Source organism: Nymphaea colorata, chromosome 5 (assembly GCF_008831285.2).
Source record: "Nymphaea colorata isolate Beijing-Zhang1983 chromosome 5, ASM883128v2, whole genome shotgun sequence".
Taxonomy (NCBI): domain Eukaryota; kingdom Viridiplantae; phylum Streptophyta; class Magnoliopsida; order Nymphaeales; family Nymphaeaceae; genus Nymphaea; species Nymphaea colorata.
Window position 1 is genome coordinate 2,424,773 of NC_045142.1, and position 20,672 is coordinate 2,445,444.

The window sequence follows — 20,672 nt, forward strand, 5'->3', positions numbered from 1 at the left end:
ACTTTTTCTTTCTCGAAAAGTGCAAATCGACCCTATTTTTAGATGCTTCGACGGCATTTTGAATCCAGTTTTTGGCATCTGATTTGATGCTAGAACAAATCAGATGTTTCTTTCTATGAACCATAAGTTTAACAATCTTTGGCGCCGTATATTTCACACGCTTTCGGCTTTCCAATTAAATGTGATTATTTTTTACTAACATAATAATGATAATAATAGCAGTGATAGAAATAGGTAATGTCAACATAAAAAAAAAACAAAGGAATTTTCTTATCCTTTAATGCTAAAATTCAATTTCAGCTCCACCCATATAATTGCATTTTGACGTTAACATTCAAGAAAGTTCTTATTATTTACGATTGCAACAAACGAGGCCATACAGCTCTTAAGACCAGATCTCTTTTGTATATTTGACAAACAAACAACAAACTTTTTAGTGAATATTAAAACATGTCGAGATCTCATTTCATGCTCCAGCTTCAAAATCTAGTTCTACTTAACCGCCAACTTCGCGTGACATACACCCCGATTTAAGCGGCTAAACGCAAGGTACAGAGAGCTTTTCTGTTAGCTCATCAAAAGTTGAGAACCTTTCTGTGAGACATTCGCTTCTATTCCTTTTTGGGATAAGCGAGGCCAGCAACGACTACGAGGGAATCATTGAACGCGAACCAGTCATTTATGAACGCCATTATTAAGAAACGAGCAAGTGGAAGGAGAGAGAAGATCATTCTCACAAAAGTGATGGCATCCCGCAACACAATCTATTAAAAGGAGGCCAAAATCCACGAGCCTTTAGGAATTAAGTTCTCAGGTGGGGACAAACAAGATGACCGATGGTGTTGGCTCACACCATCACATCGAAAGGGTCATACTCCAACCCCATGAAGCTGAACTGAAGCTCGCTTATTAAAAAAAAGAAGTGGGTTCTCTTAGCATGAAAAGAACAAAGTAAGTTCAGATTAAGGAGAAAAAAGAATACAATTGGACACTTCCGAGAAAATTTGAGTTTCGGGCGATTCAAATTTTCTCTTATAAGTAGTAACAAAGAATTATTACAGATCGAAGACAGGGCCACACTTTTACAAGAATCAATTCATGTGTCTCCACTCATTTACAGGTTACTGGAGAACCTGAGAAAAGGTGAGCCATCATTTTTCTCCACCTAACTATATTCTTAGAATCATGCTGCTTGTACCCTAAATGCTAGCGACACTTCTAACAGACTAGAGGTACTCTACAATGGGTTTTCATGAGTTCTTCATGGAAAAGCAGGGGAAAAATGGAAAGAAGAGGAGAAGGGGTCCAAGAAAATCAGTAGCAGCAATTTTTCTTCACTGCTGAAGTATCAGAAACGTTAATGGTGGTACCTTGAATGGGAGGCCCAGCTGAGGCAGCCGCCTCCTGAGCAGCAAGTGCCTTCTTGCTTACTATATGATAGATCTCTGTGAGAATGGTCTGAAAAGCCTGCTCGACATTTACTGCTTCCAATGCAGAAGTCTCAAGGAAAGAAAGGCCCTCCTTTTCTGCTAGTACCTGACCATCTTCCTCAGAGACGGCTCTCAGATGCTTCAAGTCTGACTTGTTTCCAGCCATCATGATCACAATGTTGGAGTCTGCATGATCTCGCAGTTCACGAAGCCACCTCTGGACATTGTCAAATGTCTGCCTCTTTGTTATGTCATAGACCAATAAGGCACCGACGGCACCTCTATAATAAGCACTTGTAATAGCTCGATACCTCTCCTGACCAGCTGTGTCCCAAATCTGTGCCTTCACTGTCTTGCCATCTATCTGCACAAAAGGAATGACATTTTTGTGAGAAAAGGACACAGAAGCCCTGCCTTGAAACGAGCATAAGATAAAATGTATTCAATCTTAATTCTCATGTTGCAATGAAATATGGACTTGCCTTGATCACCTAAGGTTATTTGAGCTTCACACGAGAAGTATTGTCAGACAGATGATTATTGACTAAAAAAATACATCCTGTGATATGGATAATATATGCATACACATGAAAGTTTGAGAACTAAATAGTTGTGATCGAGAAAGAACTAATAATTTGGAACAAAACGAACCGTGCAAAAATTTTATCAGTACCAGCACTGGCACTAGGCTAAGGTTGGAAGAAAACAACTTACAAGGCTTAGAAATTTAGAATAGTTCAATATTTTTAAGCAACAAAGGATTCATGAAAAACCTTGTAATAAAAGAGTAGAGTAGATAATACATTACATGTTGATGTATTTTCCTTCTAGGATTTTTTAGACAATAAGAACATTGATAGCCTAAGGGTTCCACCGTGAGGATTGATGCAGAATGAGAAAGGATAATATTGGCCACTGAAATAAATCAGATGCACATCGAAGGCATGTTGCAATTAGTTTAAAGTGACTAGAAACCACAGTTACGGCTTTCTTATACCACAAAAATATGTCCAAATGATGTGAAATAATTCAGGCTTGATAATACCTGAACAATAATCAATGGGTGGTCTTACTGTCTTTTAATAGCGATAATCTCAATGCCTAATGTCATATTGCAATATCTCAAGGTAACTTCTGTCGAGGGTTCCAACATTATTATCTACTAGGGGTCCTGACCATTTCAGGAATTGAAAACTAAAAAAGTCAAACAATTAAAGAAACATAATTTGAAATAATCCCTCCAATTTAATATAAACAACCTCCAGATGTTGGATTCCTCTAAGCACACATGCATCTACTTCCTCTTGCTTAATCATATGATAATCACTTCACCAGCTATCATAAAAAATCAAATGTCCTAACAAATCAGGTAACAGGAAAGGTAACCAGGGAGAAGACAAATTTGGGGACCTTGACCAGGTGGCTTGTGAAAGTTTAGTTCATGGACATGGAAGGAAGAAACCATTTTTAATTAACAAAGAACCACTCATTTTCAAGAAGGGAGAAAAAGGACCTTTTGCACTATGAGAACTGTGGCAATTTTACAGTTTCATTAAGAAACAAAAAAAGGTTCAATTTCACAGAAATATTTAGGCAGGTCTGCCAAAGAAGACTAGAAAGAATCATATACTGTAGGGCTGTAAGCCATGATATATTGAATGTCAACCAAGGAACTGCAATACTTCAGGTGGATGCATAATTTCTCACAATGTTGAACAAGGGAATTTAATACCTAAGATCAGCCACAAATTTCCTTAGAAAAACAAAGATTAACTTGAGGACATTTAGCACCATCACACACAAATTAATGACAGCCTGGCATCATAAAACTAACATACCAATAAACTTAGAATAAATTACATTCTTTAACTTTTAAACACGAAGCATTCAACCTCACAAGTACCGCCAGATCAACTGGATACCATGAGCATTGCATATAGAAGAGACCAACACATTCACCCAATTCTCATTGCACACTCAGAATTGACCAGAGACCAAATCACAAATTATTAGTTAAGGGACAACCAAGACAGCTACCTCTCACAGTTCCTGTAGGTTAACAACCATTTGCTGAAAACAAGCCCAAGCTTCAGTACCATCTAGAACGAGGCACTCAAGTCACTGCCATAGTTTTGCACAATCATTTCTCATGCAGTCATCCTGCAGATTATGGCCACAATGCGTAAGTGCATCTGGCAGCAAGTCATCATACATCCTCTTGTATGTGGTAAGCCAAGGTCCAACAACTATGTCACTTTTCAACTTTCACAACTATAGCCAAGCATATTAGATACTTGATATATTCATTCTGTCAATGCTGTTTTTATATTTACAATAAATGGAACAAAAGTATAGGACATTTTGTGTTAGGAAAGCATAATTGTTCAAATGTCTGATTCCATGAGAAGCCGTGATAATTCTCATAATCAGACCATAACAATTGGATTCCCCACCTGTAGAATGGAATGACAGAAAAGGACATCCTTGATCAGGAATACAACCAAGATGATTAAACTTTAAAAGTATGAAACACATTATCATGTGATCCAGGCATGCGAGCACTGCAATTACCAAGTGCACATGTACACACACATACAAAAGTGTGCAACTGAAAAATGTTTCATAACCTATATCAGTTAGATTCAGAATTGAATATGTACTGAAACATAAACTGACATACTGCAGCACACATAAGTTCTGTAAAAAATAAAATTAAAATTAAAAACAAAACAAAAAAGAGCAGCTAGAAAACTTTTTGAAAGAAAAAATTCTAGGAGAAATGACTGGAGCTAAAATAAAACTATACCATAAAATACCAAATAACTAGGAATTATAGAAAGTATTGAATAAGACAGAAAATGTATCTGCAACTGGAATGCAAATTTCCAGAAATTTGAAAAAAACTTAAAAAACCTACTGTTCCATAATGCCAAACAAATTTGAATAAAAACAAGTATTAATGCTAATAATGTACTGTATGCTATAAATCCTTAAATGTGAAAACTCTTCTTTTAATCTCCCTGGAGGATGATTATAGGCTCCCATGCTAGAAAACCATAAGAAAGTGAAAACCCTTTCTTTTATGTAGGAACCAGCCCAAAAAGGTGTCTTCTTCCGCCCCAAATGTGCACGGGGACTAGAATAACTGATGACACTTAAATAATCAGACCCAAGGGATTGTATAGGTCCTCATCTATTTAATCTGTACAGTAAGATACACCCAGTTGACAGGGATGAATCATAAGATCCACCTAATGCTATAAACTTGGGCCAAACTAAAAGGGTGTACATATTGACTTTACCTGTAGCAACAATGTGTACAGTGTTCACATGGTGAAGCTTTTTATATTATGTGGTCACCATTATAACATGCACTTCTTGTTAAAATAGCATTCCAATTTCATGCTTTACTAATTATGGGAAGCCATTGAACACAGAAACACTGAATTGCCAAGAATAACAGAAGTCATGTATTGCAATCAAACAAACAAAACAACTCACTTATAAAAGAGGACTAATTTTGGAATCAGTTTGTATTTAGTAATCATTTTTCTACATCCAATATTTCCGAACTCCTTACTTTGCAACTTCTCCTGGTGCAGGCTTTTAAAACCATGTCAAATAATAGCATAGAAATAATAACATTTGTTGTTCTTACCGACAAAAGTTTCGCATGCTAAGCTGTCAGACAAAAGGATAAACAAAAGAAAAGGATATTAAATAATTTTTGCAATAACTAACAACTTCAAATGCAAGTCTGCTCAACATGATTTCGGTGATTTCCTAGGAGCATGAACTTGGCGAAGGAACATAATGAGATGGGAATATTCCATCAATAACTAGAAGAGTGGACGTCAGAATATCAGCTCTGGTTCGGATAGAAGGTTTAATAATGTCCATTTAGTTGGATTCAGTAAAGCATCCCGGATCCAACAACTTGATGCCTTGGACTTGGCTCCAGTTATCTTACATCAGAAGTCCAAACATGACATCCAAATCCAAATAGCTGACCAGGTGTAGTTGATTCCAGGACAGTCCACAGCCTTCCCCATCCATATATGAATCTGACTCCAAATCAGATACATCCAAATCTTGAATTAGGTACTCGCCCGCCCCAACAACCCCTAACCTCTCCGCCCGACAAAACAAAAACCAGAAGTTAGGAAGCAGAGAATATTCCAAACATCGTGAGAAACATGAAACTGCCAACCAAAAAGGCTGCATCCACAGATCATTCAGGAAGAGAAAACAACGAGAAACGGGAGAAACGAAAGGTTCCAAAGCACAAAAGTGATAAGAAGTATCGCCCAAAAAAGCATCAAAGTGCAAGAAAACAAGGCCAACAGAAAATTCTTCATCTACTAGGACTAGTTCAGTCAGCCAACAATATTTCGTTTAAAATGAATGAACTGCTTTCACGCACAAAAGCCGATCACAGAGAAATAGGTACAGAAAATAACGATGATGCTCAAAAATAACCAATAGGAAAAGAAAGAACAATTAAGAATAGAAATCGGGAACTAATCATTCTTAGGTCAGTGATTAACAAAGAAAACCGACAATAACAAATTAATCGACATCGTAGGGTGCAAGCCGCGAGAGGTTATGCAGAAACAAGAAGATGCATTAAAAGAAATTCAAATTTCCAGGAGACTAAAATGGTCGAGGGAGAGATAGAAAGCGAGAGAGAGACCTGAAGCGTCCTTGTCGCGAATTCAACTCCGATCGTCGACTTTGATTCCAGACAGAACTCGTTCCTAGTGAACCTCGACAATATGTTGGACTTCCCGACCCCGGAATCGCCGATGAGGACGATCTTGAAGAGGTAATCGTACTCGTGATCAACCCTATGCGCCATCCCTCCCTCTGCTTCCATCCCGGCAATTCAAAACAGCGTAAGCAAGAAAAGAAAAGAAAAAAGCAAAACAAACAAATAATCACGCACAGGAAACGCCTAGAAAGAGTTTAAAGAAGGGGGAAATCCGATAAAGCATAGAAATTAAAACTCGTCTCGAAACACGTAAACCTTTCCTAATTCATAAGATCCGAAATATCCTCCGACATTAAAAGCAAAGGAGAGATAGAGAGAGGATACTTACAGATTATAAAAAGGTTGGAAAACGAGAAGCAGGAGATGATCGGAGGCGCGCTGTTCTTTTCTTCGCCTGCTCTTGAATTATTTTTCAGGCTGAATGAATTTTTCTCCCTCCAGAGAAGAAAGGCTTAGATGAGAGCCATGGAGAAAGAGAGGGGGAGGGAGGGAAGACGCCGAAGACGGCTTCAATGGTCGATTTCTTTGGCTAAAAAGGTGGGCCGAATGAAGGTAGCGCCAATTCCGAAACCGTTTCATTCCCTCCCCTCCCTCTTCCCACGAAGCAACGGCGAGCGTCGGAGAGAGAAAGATGGTGGGAAAAAAAAAACAAAAATCTCATCGTCCTCTTTTTTTTTTCTTTTTTTTCTAAGAAAACTTTTGGTCAGCGCAATTATTTTATCCATAATCCGAAAACAAGCCCCATATTTCCGATTCTACCAAGCTACTGCCTTTTTTTCACATTTTTCATTTTTTCGGGTGTTCAAGGCCGAAGAGCGAATTAATAAGGAGTCATAAAATTATGTCATTGTTTCATGCATTTAATTAAAAATTAATTAGCTTTATAAGACACTTTAAAAGATGTTTTACGAACCTATACCACCTTCTAAGACAAATACATTGAATAGTAAATGTTATTGTTCCTAAACAACTTCTAAAAGTAAGTTTTTCCATAAAAACATCTCTCAATGGGAGCCTAGACTTTATGTACACTGCATCATGGATGCCCCACTCAGTTGCCTGCGTAATGCAATTGTTACAAAAGTGAGGCGGTTTTCCAAATAAAGATATAATATGTGGATTAAGTTGCAATATTTTTCTTCTCGTACCAAATGGGTGGGAAATTTTCAAAATAGCGAGGAGGCATTGTTTATTTTTTTAAGTAGCGAATGACGTCATTGTGTTCCAAAGAATAAGGCGCCGAGTGACATTCTAACAAGAACCCATACTCAAACGTGGCGTCGTCTAATTGGACCCTTGACCTTCAGGACTAACACTTTCGAGGCATAATCCAAAGTTGACCGACCGGAGTAGTCCACGAACGCATCCGGTATAAATTGGATCGGGTCGATTTTCATTTTACAAGACCCGAAAAAGGTGCAAGAATTTTTTTTTCATAAAAAAATCTCAAAAATTTTGACAAAAGCTAAAATATTATTTTTTAAAATTTTTATACGTAAAACATAATTTTTTTTAAATTTATATGTAAATTTAAAAAAAATTGAAGCCGTGGTTGAAGCCGCCATGTTTGGACGAGTTTGCCTCTTTCCTTTCATACTTAATCACTTAAATATAAAGTATCTCGGTGGATCCAATTTAGATCAGAATATCTACCCCGAACTTGAAAATTAATCACTTAACATCCCATTTAAGAAATCAGACTGGATTCAAGTTTAAGAAATGATGTCGGACCTGGTTCGGTTTTTAATAATATATGATTGGGTTCGATTTGAATTTGGATCAGATTCATTTTAAATAAATATCATATACCAAATATCCATAAATTCTGAAAGTCGGTTTTTAATCTATCAAAATGTAGGTTTGAATTCGTGAAGGTATAACTCAGACTAAGATGTGAAAATAAAAGTCGGATTCAAATTGGCAATTCAAAAAAATCAGATATGATAATGTGAACTTCCGACAAAAATTGGATAGGATAAAAAGTACGTTTGACAAAAAAAAAAAGTGTGACGTTTTTGCAACACAGGATTGGATGGCCCGTGTTTGCGTCGCTGAGAGGTGGAGTTAGAAATTTTTGTTTAAAATCCAGTAATAATAAATTTTAAATGTTTAAATAGCATCAACATGTAAATGAGAAAAATTACTTTGAAATGTCAATACAAAAATAAATATTTTTTTTGAGTCCCTGTAGGCAATTGCCCACACATGCTGACCTCCGCCCCTACAACGCCCACCCATGTCAAAATAAGCTCTTGTTTGTGGCTCATCCTCCTCGAACTAAAATTGTTTCTAGAGATACATGAGTCTTCTAAGACCATAAGTTTCCACGGGAGTGGGTGAGGTCAAAACCTAATGCCTGAAAACTAACTTAGTGAATTTTGGTTTCAGAGTCAATCATATCCAGACAATGAGATTTGAAGGAACCCCAGGCACATGACTTTGATTGTTGATTTTTTTTATTTTGTATTTTTTTATTTTTCATTTGAATTAAAATGATATTTTAAATTATAATTCTCTCATTTGAAACCAACTCACCTCAAAATTGGATTTCTAAGGACTTTTTCTTTGAATTTGGGAGTTCAAGGAAAGGCCAGGTTAGTTCACCATTTAAAAGGACCTGCCAAGAACAGTTGAGGGGGTTGGAGGGGACCCCAATGAAGCGAAAGTTTCTTCATCTTTTTCTTTTATCTTCGAGGTCCGGAGTTGCTTTGGAATCTAAGTGGGGATCGAGACTCTCATCGACTAAGCATTGGGTGGATCTACCATTTGCAGTTTGAAGGAGTAGCAGTAGTGCTCACGAGAATCGAACCAGCCCGACCCGCTACACTTCTAAGATGGGTTTTTTTGTTTCTTAGTCTAACCAAGATAAGTGCTTTTATAATTTGATTGGAGTTTTTTTCTTCTTTTTTTTCTTTTTCAACGGCTAAGACCACTCAAACACAAGGCACTCATTGGACCTCAGACTCCATAGGACTCGTAAATTGTTCAGCAGCAATGTGTCAGGATCTGAATCACATTCAAATATTCTATTTGTTTAAGTGCAATGTGGTAATAGAAAATGTACATCCACCAGAAACCGAAAAAATTTATATCACTAAAATAATCAAGGCATAAGACTCCCCAGAAGCGGAAAAAAGCTGGTTTTAATTTATTCATTGGAGCCCCATTTTCTTTTTCAAGCCCATGTTAGACCCTCGAGTGGCGTGGGCTTGATGCCTCCAAGGAGGCGAAGCTCTTTCATGTCTTCGCTGTTTTGGGTCCAAGCGAGAGAGACATTGCACCTGTCAACTTGAGTGTCGTCTTTTTCATTGTTTGCAGTCCAGAAATATAACCTTTACTTTACGAAAATTGAATTGACAACCAGACTTTTACCAGCACACTAGCCCCACAAATAAAAGGTCGCTCTCCCTCAATAGCAGTTTTTTGGAAAGTTGTCACACACACACACACAGAGAGAGAGAGAGAGAGAGAGATTTTCTTTGTTTTTCTTTCTCCCGATTGCCAATGTTAATATGTGCAGTAGTTTTAATGCAGTAAACACTTAAGAGGGCGTTTGATAACAAGAATGTTGCATACTTTACAATGCTGTATTTTTACTATTGTTTTATGTGAATTGTGGACACATTTAGGGCTTGTTTGGCAAATGAAACTATTTGTCATTGTTTTATAAATCGGCCTTAAAATTTAAAGCAGATTCCTAAAACACTTCTGAATATGAATCATCCCTACTTTGGGTCGTATTTATGAAATATTCTCTTGTTTGCCAAACATGTCCTTAGGGGTCGTTTGACACTAGGAACAATAAGTGAGCATTGTATGAATCTACCTAAAAATTGGAGTAGATTCGTAAGTCACTTGTTCAAATGTTCTATGTACTTTCTTGAAGGCAGATACATGAAACAATCACATTTTTTTCCAATTGCCAAACAGTTTCTTTAAGGAACATTGTGTTCTAAAGAACACAAACGCTCTCTAATCTCTATGTGCATGATATCTACCTAGAAATTGTCTGTCATTGAAAATATTTGCATCAATAATGGAGCCGTCACACATTTCTTATTTTCTCAATAGCTAATATAGATTGGGTGTTTGAGAAACGACAAGATGGTCGTTAAAACCGGTCCTTTTTTCTTCGTGTTTGGCGTTCAGTTCACCTACTGAACATCATGAACATCAATGATAGGCTAATGGGCCTGTGAGTTGTTACATTTCAAAGTTCTGATCTACGGCAAAGAAACCAAATTCACCTGAGAGAGGGAAGTAGGCCGTGGGATTTCTTTTCCCTCTTTCAATGAGAGTTTAGAACCAAGTTTTCTCAGATTACATTTTTTCAGCAAGAACTTAAAGTAAAAACGAAAAAAACAAAAATAAGTCTGTTATAAAATTTTTATATGTTCTTTTAAGAAGCTATTGACCATAGTTTTGAATTCAGGGAGTTGCGTTATGCTTGATATGAATACCAATTATATAGAGCTAGAGGCCACATCTCAAAAAGAATAAACTAAATACCAACCTTTACAATGCAAAAAATTTAAAATAAGATTCTTAAGTATGAATATTAGGTCTGATAAAAAATCATTAGTTTGGTGAACCATGAATTTTACTATAAATCTTTTACCACAACAGTAGCAAATATCACTATAGATCCACAGCAGATCCATGGATTTCAAATCCGAGACTATAAAACGCCCCCTAAATTATTCTGAGAGATTGTTTGGCTCTATACTACCACTTATCATGGCTTGCACACATTCATTTGCGAAGAACCAACCATTGGGGTTAACCTGAAACCATGTTTAACATGATTTCTCTGCGATTTCAAGTTCTGAAGTTGAGTTTAAAATGATTTTCCGGCCATCACAGACCGTCCATTCTTTATGAATGATTAAGAAGCTCACTTTTCCGACGTCAATGCACAGTCGAGTGTGTGCACACACGCAAAGGGTGACCAATTCCTATTAACAGTTTGAGCGTGAGCTTGTGGACTTGTTTTTGTTTTGTTTCATGATTTCTTCATTTCTTTGCATTATCTTTTGAAATTTGGCCATGTGCATGAGTTCTCCTTTATATATATATATATATATATATATATAGATATATATATATATATATATATATATATATATAATGACTTTGACTATCTAAAATTACTAAAGTTACTCAACCATTCAATCAAGGCCGTTCATAAAAATAGAGGATAGTTGTCAGAAAAAACTAAATGACAAAAATACCCTTTACTTTTTTTCATGATTCTTCTCTAACAATTCATTATGATGGGTCTAACAGTCTTGATTAGATAACTTTGATTAGATAGCTAGATGACTCTGAAAAATCAGAGACACTATTATATATATATATCTTATATATATATATATATATATATATATATATATATATATAGAGAGAGAGAGAGAGAGAGAGAGAAAGAGAGTGTGTGTGTGTGAAAGAGTCGAGCTTGCTGTGTTTAATACTCTAATTTTATAAAGCCAAACCGCCAAGAATAACTGGTAAACAGATTCCTGCTAGAATTTTTTCAAATCTAAAGCTCATGATTATGTTATAAGAAGGACTTTTTTTTTCATAAAGAAATGATGGGAGTTTCTATTCAAAACGTAAGCCTAATCTTAAATGAGTTCACCTAACAATGGTCAAAAGTATTATTAACCTTTCGCAGGAAGCACATGACGGCTCGTCTTGCCAGAGCATATAACGAGTGAGGAAGCTATTCCATTTATGAAAAAGAGAAGACCTTTCAAGAACTTTAACATTGAATAAAAGGGGAAGGCATTGACCAACTAAACTAAGCAGCAAAAAACAAACAGAGTGGACCCAACAGGTGCACTAACTTGTAATGTTCAATTATGAATCGAACCACCAAGTTGAGGTGAGATGCCGTGTAGGCCAATGCCTTCCCTCTAGTGGCCACTCTTTCCTGATAGTGAGGTGCCCTTTTAGCTGTGCAGAAAGTTCTTCACTTTCATGATGATAAGGACTGGCTCAGTATGGAGGATCCGATTCTTATAGGGATCAAATTAGGGATTTAGTTATTTTATCTTTCAATTTATGTAGTAGTTTAGGGGCTGTTTTTTTAAGGATCACGTTAGTTTATTGATCGAGATTAATAAGAGGTTAGACCTACTTTCAGTTTTTCTTTGCTTTTATAGCTTGTTCTTCCATTCATGGCATTTCTTCTTCGTTCACTTTCTTTTTGTTGTATTCTTTCATTTGTTCTTCGTTCACTTTGTTTTTGTTGTATTCTTTCATGGAGATCCGGTTAGAGTGAGGAGCTCTAATGAATACGTCATTCAGTTTTGGTTTTTAATAAAAGAATAGCAAAAGGGAGAAAGAACAACCTAGCAAATCGGGATATAAGTAATTCTGTCTGCTCAGTCTTTGTTTAAATGGGTAAAAGACTTCCTTAAAGCTCTCTCTCTCTCTAGTTCTCTAGGAGATCTTTATATAAGTTATCTCTTTGAGAATATGTCATGATATTATGGGCATAACACATTAATTGCATCATCGTCAGCAGATGCCTGCATGGCTTTGCATGTAATGAAATTATTAGTCACCAAACATGTCAAACCAACTAAGTTGATCAGGGCCATTGCAAGAACATCGGTTTTTCATAAAGAGTGGGAAAATAAAAGAAAAAATAAAAAGAAAGAAAGGAATATGCCATAGCTAATTGGACAACCAGCAGGTAGAAGACAGACACAGAGAGACCAGATGAAGAACAGATAAAGCCAAACTGGCACCTCATGGGTTCTGGATTCCACTTCCATTACTCTATAATAGAATATAAAAGAAATGAGCTTAAAAGAATGCAACTTGATATGGCAAATCAAAAATGTAAAAGGGCATATTCACATGGTTTAAGCATATCACCCAGAAATGGAAGGGGCTACCACTAAACTGCCGCTTAATCAATTAAAATGATCAACTTCCTTAACAGCAATGGCATTCTCAAATCCAAATAACTGCATTTGGAGTGATATCTGGAAAGGATACCTCAAAAAATTTATCACCACCAATATACTCTCTCTCACGAATGTATGTGCGCAGAAAAACCTCACAAAATAATCTACTCCATCTCATGCAGGATCATTCTCCCCCATACACATTATGAAAAAAGAAACTTGCCAACAAATGTACTTCTTAATGATTTCTACTGCTCATGGTAAGCCAAATTCAGAGTTTAAACTAGAAAAGGTTTTTCAGAAAGTTGAAAAAACTACGCTGGAGAAATTTCTAAGAAAGCAGCTATTTCATTGCTATTTCCTAGTTTAAATGCTTAACATGCCAACTTGGTTTTCAACTTTCTGTTATATCCCTATCTCTTATCGATTTCATCAGGGAGAAGAGCTGCTTCTCTATGCATAGGCTGAAGAGCCATATGACAAAAAACAGAGATGACTGCTGATCAGTAAATGCATCATATACCAACTGATAATGCAGAATAGAAGCAGATCTTACAAAACATGTCTCCAGGAAAAATGATTTTATTAGCTATGGGCTATGGCATATGTCAAAAGGTTGAAAACACGAGTACGCTAGCAATTTTAGGATTTGAAACTACCGTTTACTGCAATTAAACATGAAATTCCCATTGGAGGTGAATGTGAAAATGGCTGCTCCGTAAACATAAAATGCCAATATCCTTAGCCCATGAAAGCAAATCACCGCCTTTTAACTAATTGCTGGGCTTACTTTTGTCACTGTATTTCCGAAATACAGAAGATGAAACAGGACTCCTCGTGAAATAAGCCCCTAAACAAGATAATCGTGAAGCAATAATAAGGAAATTCTTATTTGGTTACTAACAATATTTCAAGCCAATGCTTTTCAACAGGCAACATGCCATTTTTACATTGCAAAAAACGGAAAGACAGAATAAGAATAGACATAGTTGTTTTAAAAAGAAAAATTTTAAATTCTCCTATTACTTACTGTACCTATAAGCTGCAACGCCAAGAATTAAAGAAGAAAGAAAGCAGACAACGCCATCCCTGGAGAGCACAAATTCTCTCCATGTTAATGGCTTCCTGATTTGAATTAGCACATTACAAACTCTTTCTTTTGTTTCCTCTAGGGAGTCAGAATTATCAATCACAATATCTGCCTTCTCCCTCTTCTCGTCCAATGGCATTTGTGCATTGATCCTATTCAGAGCCTGCTCCTCAGATATCCCATCTCTTGCCATCAACCTTTGAAGCTGTGTACTAGGATCTACCCACACAACAATAACTGGTTTTGTCATGCGATTCATCTTAGTCTCAAACAACAGTGGGATGTCAAGAACAATAACTTTATAACCTTTCAACCAAAGTTTCACTATTTCCCAGTGGATACCAAACGCAATATATGGAGCAAGCAACCTAGGAAGAGAAATTGGTGAAAAGATTAGGAACAGAAACAATACAAACTACAAGTCTACAACAATATAAAAAGCTGGATAAAATTGTACAGATGCATTTTTTTTTTCCATATTTCACATAGATGTCATGGCACTTTCACCAACTCACCAGAACATGAAAGCTATCTACACAATACATTGGCAGACTAGGTAGTTTCAACTTCTTCCGAGTGATGATCATGTTCTCACAGCAAACAGATCCTTATTCATTGAAGAAGCAGAAAAATATGTTTCAACCAAAAAAAAAAAAAAAAAAGTCAAGGCTGAGAGTTGGACTACTTTGCAAATATATTGAATATGAGAATCATTTGATTCTCTTTATTTAAGCTGATTGCCTTTCCCCTCAGTTTCTAATTAAAAGAGGGTTGTATGCTTTTAAAAATGCAGAGTATCCAACGTTCACTCTTTAATTTTGGATATCTAGAAATCAAATTTGGTAAGGACTACCCATGCAAAACCTGAGGTTTGTTAGTTTTTTAAAGGATGAGGTTGAACAGGTTTGTTAGTTTTTTAAAAAATGAGGTTGAATTAAGAAACTTGAAATAGCTAATCCCATTTTAGTGGTTCGATGGGTTAGACATAGCAAACATGAGTGCACAATTGTAATTTCGAGGTTGCACCACATGAGTGGTGCGCCCAACTTTCATGAAGAACAATGCCATAATACTTCAGTATAATAGCCTAACTATGCTTTGGAATTTAATGTAAGATGTGAGTAGTCTCTCTTCGCAAGTAAAAAAGATCTGTTATAACTCCATAACATCATCAATAGCATCATTCACAATTTCAGGGACTATCTTTCAATCTCCTTATAATTGTCTGCTTGTTTATGGATGGCAATTAATTGCATAAAGCAAATAACCTATTTAGTGTTTGCTCTATCTATGCAATATACTGAGTGTGATCTATTTGGTGAAAACTGATCAAGCATCCTAATTTATAAGAGCAATAAATATACTTGATTGGTGTCATCCATCTTTAGAGTTTAAAACAAATAGTATTCTTCTAATCAAGAAACTTGTATCCTCAAGCGACAACTCTGAAGCATAATCTTTCAGTCTTCTCCACAAAAGCATAGAAGTAACACATACATCACAATGTCACAAACTCATACCGGTTAAGAAGCTGACGCTTAGTGGGATCAGAAAAGACAATCTGCCCCAGATATGCCCTATTAACTTCCCCATTTTCTAACAGAATAGTGTTCCCAAATGCTTTTACGACCTTCTTCCAACCACCAGTACCTCGTCTCAAAACATCCTGCCATAAATGCAAAAAGTTAAAGTACAATAAAATAATTAGAACAACAAAAGACTCATCCAAGGAGTAATAAAAAATTTCTCCTGCCATATTCTACCAAAAAAAACTTGTATATGAAATAATTTTGTATTAAGCATTTTGAATAACATTCCATAGGGTAGTTGCACATTTGATTGACTGCACAGTGCACGTGGAGATGTAATTCAAACTTTGAGCATTAAAAAGAATTCATCGTTTACTCTTTATGACAAAGGCAAGGGTAATTTTATATTCCTTGATAAAAAAGGAAGAGAAAGATAAGAAATCATTTTATGGCTCTTGAAGAAACTTCTTCATAAGTCTAATATCTAGGATAAACAATGAAAAAAAGTTGCAAATGATTGTAATGTCCTTTAGATTATTTAACAAAAACATGCTGAACTTTTCAGGCACTTTTGTATGATATTCATTTTCCTATCATCTTTCATTGTCTATTGACTCTAAACCAGGCCGCTTGAGAAAGTTACATCTAACATGTGAAATTTTGGTTGACTTCCATTTTGATTCCAATTACAGATAAAGACAGTTCATATGTGAAGCCAACATAACGGCTGAAAGCATTGAAGAAACAGAAGATACCCTTGCAATGACATCTGCATCAACAACTGGAATGTCATTGGCTTTGAACATGTTAGAAACTGTGCTCTTCCCAGAAGAAATGCCTCCTGTCAACCCGACAATTCTCATCTTCTTTCACAACTATAAACCAACCAAAGATTTATGAGAATTTCATATGCTTCACCAGCCATATGTAAGAGATAAAACTTGTACTAATGAACGAACATATCGCTAAAAAAATATGCGTGTGAGAATCAATAATAATGACACTCCACAATCAGCATGCAGTTTCATACATTCAGACAGTTCATCTTAGCATTTCTTGGATGGACACTGACCAGGGTGACATAGAGCCTGTAAAGACATACCATTTACAACAACCAACATCAAACGCAACTCATTAATCAAATCAAGTACCTGCAAATGTTAAAAAAATGCAAAGCATTCTTCGATGAAGTAAGAAAAGAAAACACTAACATTGGCATACATCACAGAAACCAACTATTATGAAAAATGGACCAACTTATTTCACTAGAATTACCTACAGAGAGAAACCCATAAATAGGTTAACAAAGAAAAGGAAACTCATAGTTTATTTTACTATCAAAGCCTAAAGAATTATTTCACAGACAGAAGAACTTTCTGAGAACGAGCAAATAAGTATATTAGTACAGACGAAAACAGATATATAGTTTCTTTCTGGAAGGATATGCAGCTGCGAATGGCTTCAAGAGTTGAAAATATAAGATAAGGTGGTAAGAGAATGTAGATTGTTATGTTACCAAATATTGAACCACCTATTTTAACCCTTATAAAATAGTTACATTGTTGACCTTTACGATTCTGACGAGAAAAGCTCAAATTTTGAGATTTTGCCTACTTAGGAGTCAGTGATGTACATTAACAAAAAAAAAAAATCTTTTCTTAAGATCACATCGATAATTTCATTTCATGAGAGACAATTTCTGAAAAGCCAGAAATAATTGCATCATCAAATAATTGGAAGATTCATTCTTCCAGAATAGAAATATCATGTGACCAAATTTGATTGAACATAAGTTCAGAAAAGAAAAAGCAGAGATTTTCTCTTGGTATATAACGCGTATGCCAGACCTCAAGTCAGCTTCCTCTTGGAATCTTGTTACCAAAATGTTTCTCACCATCGAAGTCATCTAATTGTCCACTTTCTGGGTTGTCAAAAAGACCACTGGAAGGTGGTCAGCTCCATAAGGTCGCCATTCATGCGAACTCCCTGAGCCCATCCACCTCTCATATCCAACAACCTCTCTCATAACATGGTTGGCTAACGTGCACGAAAAGATCACACACTATTAAGTTCAAAAAACCACCCTGTGGAATATTAAGTAAGAAGGAACCTATATGATCCTTCTCCAAATTATCTGTGACCAGGACTCTAGAACCTTGTGTCCTTATTCAACAAAATACTAGTCTATATAGAAAAAATATATAAAACAGTTGTGAACTACACTAACCATTGTTTTTTTTTTAAAAAAAAATAAGTATGCTTCAAAAAACATATAGATTGAAAAGTACATATCGGCAATACTTTGTCTTTGTTCGACTTTCTTATCACAACATAATCAGCAATCTTATTTTTTAACAGTCTATAATCACCAAAATATCTAATTTAACAAATAAATGACACCAACATATAGTAAACACAACAGTGTACATTGTGCAACAATTTACAGTCAATAGTATATATCATTCCAAGCATAAGCACTAAGCCTGGGCACCGGGCGGCCTGGGCCCTGGTTCGGAAAATAGGGCACCCGGCCGGCTTGGGTGGGCCTGATAAAAAATTTTAACATTTATTTTATTAATTTTTATATATGATTATAATATTTTATTACAATTAATTATATTTGAATATTATTTTATATTAAATAATATATATTTAATTTAATCGTGACGGGCCCGAGCCGGGCTCGGTTTTTAATTTTCTAGCCAGGCCCGGGCCCGGGTTTTGGGTGTTGGGCCGGCTCGAGCCCGACTCATTAGCGGGCTAGCCGGCCAGGCAGGCCCGATGCCCAGGCTTAATAAGCACCAGCATACTTCCTGTAAAAATACATAGTCAATAGTCTATTTTGAGTGATAGTACATCATCAATCGAATATTTCTTGTTGCTATATATAATCCACAAGGTACTTTTGTGACAGTTTATGAAGTTAATAATCGACAAAAATTCTGTAACCTTAAGCTAAGCTCAGTCTTATCCTAGATGCAAGACAAAAATAAAATGCCCATCAAAATGGACCAATTTCCTGAAAAAAATGCATTTTACATTATCAAATATAAGTTAGAACAGTTGTCACAAATATTTCTCTTGGGTTTTTGTCAGCGAGAATTTTCTTGAATATTAATCAGAAAGTTTGTTCTCCCTAAAAAATTTCAGGAACTTAAAAATTTTAAGAACAGAAAAATATGATGTTTGATTTTTCTACTAGTTTTCTTCAGGAAACATTGATCAAAATTCAAAATATTTAATATTATGTTAAAAGAAAGCTCAAAAGAACCAAGTATACTAAAATCATCTTTTCTGAAAAAAACGCAACAAAAATTCTCTTTTTCATTTTGGTTTTTTTTCAAAATTCTGTGATTATTTCCTTTTTCCTTTATTTTCCTCTTCTTTTAAAAAAACTGTCAATATTTGTTACCGTGGTTAGTCATAAACATTGTTAGAAACATAAAAACCCGCATTAACATATAAATTATTAAAAAATCAGAAGAAAACAAAAGAACACAACCATTATAAAAATCTACTGATAGTGACAGATGAACTAAAATTATAAAGGACAGAGGACAATAGAGTCATAGACCACTATTGGTGAATGAACAAGTGCGAAAAAAAAATCAAAAGAATATCAGCCATTTATCATTCATAAATCGAATGGCTTTGAGCACGTAACCAATGCAAAGTGGTATCGACCAAGAAGACACACTTAAGGCATCAAGTAAAGAAGGTAAAGTAAGAAGGCTTCAGAATCGTTCAGATCATGCTACTTCAATGCAGAAAGATCCTCACACATTTAATTATTGACTGGAGTAAATTTCTAAGCAAGAGAAGCTCTCCAAAAATAAAAAATCCCTACTAATCCCTAACAAATAACAAGAGATAACTGCATAATCTGAAAGTAGAGAAGAAGTTAATCGAACACGACATTGCCTTTTGAAGAGAGGTCTAAGGTGAATCTAAAGCAGCAAGGGGTGGAAAGGAGACAAGTTGGCTAGGTGAATCAATATAACAAACAGTTGGTATATGGCTCAGATTTGGGCTTGGGCACTTAGGAAAATGATTATCGGTATGGGCTACGATAGTCAGATAGGTTTAGGTTTCGGGGGGCAGCTAAGACGTGGGATGAATTAGAAGGACGTAGCTAGGACTACCGGAAAACGTTCGGGATCGCCGGATTCCGGCAAGGGGAATTAATAATCCAGCATTGGGGAAAATGCCCAAATCGGATTGTTCTTCTCTAATTGATGATTTGGATGAGTACATTAGAGGCTGGGAATCACATTCTAAATTCGGCTGGAAATCCAAAGGGAATCCAATGGGTTTTGGCCGAAAAAACAGAGGTTAGAGGTATCGGTAGAGAGGGAAAGGAGAAAACAGGGCCTACCTGAAAATTGATATGGTGAATCGGGGAGCGTCACCTCTGGTCGCCGGAAAACGACCGCTTGTCCATCGGTTGCCACCGACGTGGCTGCTGCTTGCCGGAATTTTCACCGGAAAGTTGAACCAAGTGAGTTATGAGGCGTGCGTGAGAGAGGGTGCGTGAGAAGGCAGAGCTGCAGCTACAGTTGCACGAGAGAGAGGGCGTGCGCTTGCGTTCGTTCGATGCTTCCCGGATCAGCGCGGAAAGGGTTAGACTTTTACACCTCGGTTCCGAGTCCAACGTTTGCATTGGCTACGCGGAAAATGGAACATGGTGTTCTACCGAATTCCAATGCTTAAAGCAGCAGAAACCTCATGAAAACAAACTTATCGGACACTGACACTAGAAATGAACCTTCTTTTTAAGTGTCTTTGCTTTCAAACAACTGTCTCAATAACTGTAATTATTCTTGTGGTCTCGAGGAGGAGTCATTTAAGCATAGTTGGTAAACCCGTGACTCAGACTTAGATTCGCATATGACTGAATCACCGGGTCAACAAGTTGACTCATTGATTCATTCAAGT

At 36.2% G+C, this 20,672-nt stretch overlaps 2 protein-coding genes across 3 annotated transcripts; both read right to left on the bottom strand.

Moving 5' to 3' along the window:
• Nucleotides 1-938: 938 nt before the first annotated feature.
• Nucleotides 939-6,836, bottom strand: LOC116254286 (ras-related protein Rab11C). 2 transcript variants are annotated; one of them, XM_031629570.2, is made up of 3 exons: nt 6,530-6,836; nt 6,124-6,299; nt 939-1,794 (listed from the first exon to the last, which is right to left on the bottom strand). In XM_031629570.2, exons 2-3 carry the CDS (start codon nt 6,286-6,288, stop codon nt 1,315-1,317), a joined length of 645 nt encoding a protein of 214 aa, XP_031485430.1. In that variant the 5' UTR covers nt 6,289-6,299; nt 6,530-6,836; the 3' UTR covers nt 939-1,314. The 2 variants fall into 2 exon arrangements, with proteins under 2 accessions (XP_031485430.1, XP_031485429.1); XM_031629569.2 differs by having other exon boundaries at nt 6,124-6,296; nt 6,530-6,834.
• Nucleotides 6,837-13,984: 7,148 nt separating this feature from the next.
• Nucleotides 13,985-20,451, bottom strand: LOC116254001 (dephospho-CoA kinase). The gene is made up of 4 exons (XM_031629014.2): nt 20,113-20,451; nt 16,493-16,612; nt 15,729-15,874; nt 13,985-14,576 (listed from the first exon to the last, which is right to left on the bottom strand). The coding sequence occupies exons 2-4, from the start codon at nt 16,598-16,600 to the stop codon at nt 14,141-14,143; spliced, it is 690 nt and encodes a 229-aa protein (XP_031484874.1). The 5' UTR covers nt 16,601-16,612; nt 20,113-20,451; the 3' UTR covers nt 13,985-14,140.
• Nucleotides 20,452-20,672: the final 221 nt, after the last annotated feature.